We start from the raw sequence: 6501 nt of genomic DNA, 5'->3' as shown, positions 1-6501 counted from the left end.
TGCTAGGACAACATTGATCAGCTTCGCTATAGAGCAATGTGCTATACGAGTAACATCTGGTTTAATTAAATTAAATTAAAGAAATCTCCCGATAACTGAAAACCCTGTTCAATTACACTGGGAATGCAGGGACGTTATAATGGTATGTAAGATAGTCTTGTGTTTTGTGCTACGTCCTTCAAATGAAGATGTGTTTGTTGGACATCAAACGGTGTAAATGCATCTAACGTTAACGTTACAGCAGCTGCGTCTTCTAGTCGCGTATAACCAAGCGTTCAAGCTACTAACGGTTTTCCCCCTTACAAATTAAGTTTTAGTCTTTTAATTTTTTTTTTCTTTAACCATACTGCGAAATACTGTTTTAATAATAATAATAAGACGAAGAAAATATCCTGTTTATTTAAATGCACACTAATTTACACACGAATTAACTTAGCTTGTATTTAATAACGTAACGTTAGGTGTTCCGTCAGAATGTGATCCAGAGTGTTTTTTATTTCGGTAAAGTTATTTTGACAGAAATTCCAGCTTTCAGACACAAGCAAACTTGCACATAGTCCTCCGCTGTTACTATCAATCAATTCAAGTCTCCTTTGTTTATATTGCTCTAGAATACAGACTGTTTCAAAGCAGCTTTACAGTGATAAACATGAGAACAAGGCAAGGCAAGTTTATTTATATAGCACATTTCATACACTATGGCAATTCAAAGTGCTTTACAGAAAGGAATTAAAATCATCACAAAATAAAAGCAAGGAAAATTAAAAACAGTTATAAAAGAAATTAAAAGAGATATATGATACAGTTATAAAATGAATTAAAAGAGTAAAAATATGATACATAGATAAACTTCTCATCTGCGGTGTTCTAGTCGCAGTGACAACAATGATTCCATGATACAAACAGAATTCAATTCTGCTGTAAACTTAGTCCCTACTTCAGCCCAAAAGATGCTGAATCATTAGTACATGCATTTATTACATCTCGCATTGACTGCCTGCACACTCTATCTCCTGCTTGCAATATATTCAAAATTCTGCTGCAAGAATATTCATTTACACTACACGATCTGCTAATATTACTCCCATCCTATTTAACCTTCTCTGGCAGCCTGTATCATTCCATATTAGCCTATATATAAAATTATTCTGCTTACCTTAATGGTCTTGCTCCCTCCTATCTTTCTGACATACTTTCTCCCTATATTCCCTTTCGATCACTCCAATCTTCTGGGTGTGAACTTCTCTTTGTTCCTAGATTTCGCCTATCGTCAGTGGACGGCAGGTCTTTTTCTGTTATAGCACCTAAGCTATTTAACTCACTCCCCTGACACTTATGACAATTATCTGTATCCATGAATTAAAATCACAACTCAAAACCTATTTGTTTGCCTAATATTATCAGTCATAATTTGTATCTGCTTTAAATCACAGCCCAAATCCCAGATTATCAGTCATAATATGTTCTTCCATTATTATCAGTCATGTTGTGTACTTGCTTCATGATTTTTTACTGTCTAGTCTACCTTCTACATTGTCTAGACAATGTTACAGTTCTTTGTCATGGATTTAAATGTTTGCAAAATGTTTGCAGCTGCATTATCTCTTGTTCTGGACTGGCCAAATGTCCATTGTCCATATAATTGTTCATGTGAAATGACTGAGCCCGGGAAAGACGATATATAAATTACATAAAAAGACACAATTTTCATATTTCATATTTTAAAAATAAAAACCTATAAAAAATAAATCTTTCTTGTACAACAAAATAATAGCCCTGGCTTTGAAAGATGTTATTTATTCATTTTAAAAACTAAATAAATTACTAATTCTCAAAATTCTTATTACAAAAAAAAAATGGAAAAAAAAGATTATTAAAAAAATTCCATAAGCTGTAGTGATGTGTAGTGAAATCAAGTGCTGTTTCCTTCGACTCTGTCAGGCTGTTCCTGTGTGGGCTCTCTCTCTCCCGCTGCCTGCCATCATCATGATCTCTGTGGGACTCTATATGATGGTCCTTGCGGCTGTGCTGTGGTGTCACCACTGTCTCAAGGTACGTCAACATCATCAGTTCCTCTTTCTGAAGAAACTTCATGAAATTTTACTGTTAGCCAAATTGCTGAACAATCTAATTGAGTAAATATTAATGGCTGTTTTGCTATACACTAAGTCCAGTAAGTATACACTTTTCACAGTTGCCTTGCTCTGAATCTCACTTCCTGCTGTTTTTAGTTCTATCTTTTGAGTAATTTTGGCAGTGTGGATCACACTTGGCTCTCTCTCTCTCTTCACAGGCCAAGTGTGATCCACGGTGTTCAGATTGCTGTCCAGGTTTCTCTCCTTGTGAGTACTGTTTAGTGTGTGCCCAGTCATGTGACTGTCGTCCACCCTCCCTGCGATCCTGCCTGGACTACTCCTGTCCCTCCCCTAATGTAAGTGATATGTCGCCAATTTCTTTTTGCTTTAAGCTGGATGCATGATGCAGTGTTTTTGCCACAATTTTGCAACCTTAGACAAATTTCAGGAATCGTAAAATAATTGTTTCATTGTTGGGAAACCCCCGAAGTTTTTGATTGTTTAGGGTTATATGCTCTCCGAAGGACAATTAAATGCCTTGGTAACACTTTATAATAAGGTTTGATTTGTTAACATTAAGTAACTATTAGCAATATAATTTTAAAGCATTTACTAACCTTTTTTAATGTTAGTTAATAAAAATACATTGTTTCTTTTAGTGCATTAAATACTGTAAAGTTCTGTCTTGAAACTCTAGATGGCGCAGCTAATAGCCTAAGTCTTTAACTCGATCTGCTTTCAATCACATAATTCTCGATATAGCACCGCTGATTAGTCCCTGCTATATCAGTAGCCAATGATCTCACATGCTCAACCTTCAAATACTTGGTTAGTATTTGTCTTAGCAGTGCAGTGCACTTTCAGAAACCCTCCACCTTCCCCAGCTCCACCTGTATAGATCTGCTACGGGTAATTCATGTACACTATATTGTACAGCAGCAGCATGTCTTACTTGCTCACAGCAGCGTGGCGTGTATGTATTGGCAGTAGCAAGTCCCGTACTTACTCTTCAGCAGCAACAGCGTTGCAGATCTGTATCAACATATATATCAACATTGTCATAACCATTACCATGCCAAACACTCCGAGATTTGTCAGGACAGAACTTATGTTAACATATACAACTGCTGATTTTAACAATGCACTAGTAAATGTATAAATTAACATGAACTAAGATGAATAAATGTTGTAGAAGTATTGTTTATTCTTAGTTCATGTTAACTAATGTAGTAAACTAGCCACTTTGCCACTCGATTGTCAGTTCACTTTTTAGTGCTTAATCCTGTTCTGTACACACAGTTCAGTCATTTTTTGGGAGTGACAACTGCTTTCTACAACCGCATTAACTGCTGAAAAATGTAGGTAGTTGCAATCGTATTTACAAAAATTCTATGCAATGCTTTTTTAAACTCCTTAAACTGGACCTAAATCTAACATAATGAGTCTTTGGCCACTGTAATATTAATTTAGTCAAAAATAGTGGATACCAAACAAGCAAGACACCAGAATTTTGTCATGGTTATCAGACTGTCAATCGTCGCAATTTTGGTTGTGAGTCGTGTTCTGTACACATATGGATTCAATGGGTGAAATCCAGTATTTTAATGCTGTTGTCACTCCTGAAACTTTACAGTGTGTACATGGCTATATATGTTAACAAATGAAATCTTATTATAAATATGTTAACATTGCCTTTGTAATAATCTTAACTTTCATATTATGATGGTATTATCAAATAACTTAACTGAATAATAAACAGTACACGAATTCCAAACAGCCCTATAAACATCCGCGGTATGGGCAGGTCCCCACCAAAATATTCATCCAAACATAGACCTCTATATATACATTCAATTAATAATAAATTATAAATGTGTTCAGCATTTTGCAACAAATATTTTTTCGGATTTTCTAGACTATTTTAAGTCGTAAAGTGAGCAGAATATATAAAAATGAAGCGCATGGATTCATGATTAAGCGGGGCAGCCGGTGTCATGAGTAATCGAGTCCCCCCCCCCAGGAATTGGGTCTCCTTTAGAACACAGGTGGTAATGCCTGATCAAAATCTTGACTAATTATAACCTATTTAACAATTGTATGATGTTTATTGCATTGAGTGCACAAACAACATGCTTGAAATATTAAATGAATGCCTATGTATTGCATAAAACAAACACAACCATGCCTAACAATGTATTTTTATAAGGGGAAGGATTGTTGCAACATACTATGTTCTGTATAAGTAATTTTATATAAATTTTGCACAATAATTGTAATGTTGTTTTTTTTTAATATGGTGTCTCTTTTCTTCTATATGCCGATGATACCCAAATCTATCTTCCCTTACAGCGCAACAACAAATATTCTCTTCAGCCACTTTTAGATTGCCTAAACGAACTTGAGCAATTTTCCCTAAATGAAAATACATCTGAAATTATTTTGTTTGCCCCTAAGGAAAACAGTGTTTTTGATTTTGATCTCTGCTTTCTCGCCCCATAGAATACACAAAACCACATTCGGACGCAATAAATAATACATTAAGGCAATTCTAGATGGCATTCTATGCGTTTTTTGTCGTTTGTCTGTCAATTATCATTAGAGCGCCACCCTCAGGCTGAATAACGCAAGGACAATTCTGAATTCTGTCAAATGTGTGTCTGATGTGTTCAGCGATTAGGATATAAAGCTTACAAAATGTTGATCATAAACTAGTGCTAAGACCCTGAATCTGCCATACCTAAATTCACGGCCAGGAGCCCCCACTGCCTATAAATATGAACAGAAGTGGTATAAACCTCCTCACACTGTCATCAGGTTTTTCTTGTTCATCATCATTTCTTCTTATTGCAGTGTGCGATGTGGGATTGTGCTTGTACCTGTCAACCACCAGAGTGCGACTCCATCAACTGCTTCTGCTTTGAGATCAAGTTTAAGTAGAAGGAAAGGTGGAGGAAAAGAGGAAGACCCACCTCACTTTAAAAGATGCCTTAAATTCCAACTCCAAGTGACACTTAAGTATGTTTTAAGATAGCCAGAGAAACTGTGATTCAGTCTTCGGTTGTTCTGTAATGTTTGCATCATTTGGGAGACATTACAGCATCCTTCCTGTTCACGCTCATTGATTTAACCAAAATGAATCTTTAAAACATCGGTTCTAAAAGATTTAGATGTGCATTTATTGGGAATATACATTGTTTAGTTGAGTCATGTATGGATGAAGTGAGCAAGATTAATAAATGCTTAATAAAACAATATAGACTGTAAACACAGTACATACTATTGTAGTATAATGGTTATTGGACATATTTAAGTCATAGTGTGATGCCAGTTTTCCAAACTGCTGTAATTACTGAAATACACAATCACTATAGAACAATAGAAGACTGAAGCTAAGGTTTTAAGCAGTGCCATGGATTTTTAAAGCATGACGTTTAATGAATTTTTACTTTTCAGCACAAAAGGTCATATTTACAAACTTTTGTCTTTTCTAGTTTCCCAGTCGGCAATAATTAATTATGCTTTGTGTAGCGAATGTGTTTCTCTGTGGTATCATTGTACTGGGTATGATGGACATTTGTTCTTCAGTTATGAGCCATACAAAGAGAAGAGAGGAATCTATAAACCACACATGCTGTTAAATATATCTCATTCTGACACCAATATCTTTGAACTGTGTGGACTGTATATAAGATACATGTTCATATAGTGCTGACTTACCAATTTTAGATTGTAAAAAAAAAATGTAATACATACTGTAATACTGTACAAAGGTAATAAAAGCTAGTTCTAATGTTTACTAATGTAATTGTTTACAGGACATCGCCCTGTGAAATATTTGTGCATATTGTATTGTGTGACATACAGTTATGTATGTGGCCATATTTTTTAATGCTTACAGCCAGCATACTTTGGCTTACAAAGTAAACCTGCTGTGACTGTCACTTCTGTCACTTTTCTCTGTTGTCAGGCAAAACTTAAGTTGAAATTATTTTTTTGTATAAATTTTTTATATATATAAATACGTGCTATTTTTGTAACTGTGTGGTTTTAAAATGAATTAAAGTTTTTCTTTCATGCAAAATGCTTTGTTTACAGTAGTATTATTATCTATCAAGCATTGGTGGTAAAATATTAAAGAATTCACTTTTACATTCATTGTTGGATTGTCTTAGATTTTCTGGTGGCTTCATTTGTTTTCATGCATTTGCAAAAATGTATTTGTTCCAAGTTTCTACATTTTTCTATAAAGGTTTTCTATTTTTTCTATACCTTCATGAATTGGTCAGACATGAAGCTCTTGCTGATTATAGGGACTATGTAGAGAAGACATTTAAAAGATGAAAGGTCATGACAGAAGATCTCAGGACAGTAGATCCCTTTTCTGATGACAGTTATCTCGTGGACTCAGGAGGTTTGTAAGGACTGC

At 34.9% G+C, this 6501-nt stretch overlaps 1 protein-coding gene across 1 annotated transcript; it reads left to right on the top strand.

The window, feature by feature from the left end:
• Positions 1-6224, top strand: LOC309505750 (uncharacterized protein). Its single transcript, XM_082179223.1, has 4 exons — positions 1-142; positions 1942-2052; positions 2294-2431; positions 4926-6224. Exons 1-4 carry the CDS (start codon positions 140-142, stop codon positions 5010-5012), a joined length of 339 nt encoding a protein of 112 aa, XP_082035349.1. The 5' UTR covers positions 1-139; the 3' UTR covers positions 5013-6224.
• Positions 6225-6501: the final 277 nt, after the last annotated feature.

Source organism: Leuciscus leuciscus, assembly GCF_965113295.1.
Source record: "Leuciscus leuciscus genome assembly, chromosome: 1".
NCBI lineage: Eukaryota > Metazoa > Chordata > Actinopteri > Cypriniformes > Leuciscidae > Leuciscus > Leuciscus leuciscus.
Note: the sequence above shows the minus strand (reverse complement) of the source record. Positions and strands in the feature narration are given on the sequence as shown.

Bases quoted from the DNA above. Each gene is read 5' to 3' on its own strand.
- LOC309505750 (XM_082179223.1), top strand. The intron at 2,053-2,293 runs GTACGTCAACAT...CTCTCTTCACAG, and splicing joins GGTGTCACCACTGTCTCAAG to GCCAAGTGTGATCCACGGTG. The intron at 2,432-4,925 runs GTAAGTGATATG...TTCTTATTGCAG, and splicing joins ACTCCTGTCCCTCCCCTAAT to TGTGCGATGTGGGATTGTGC.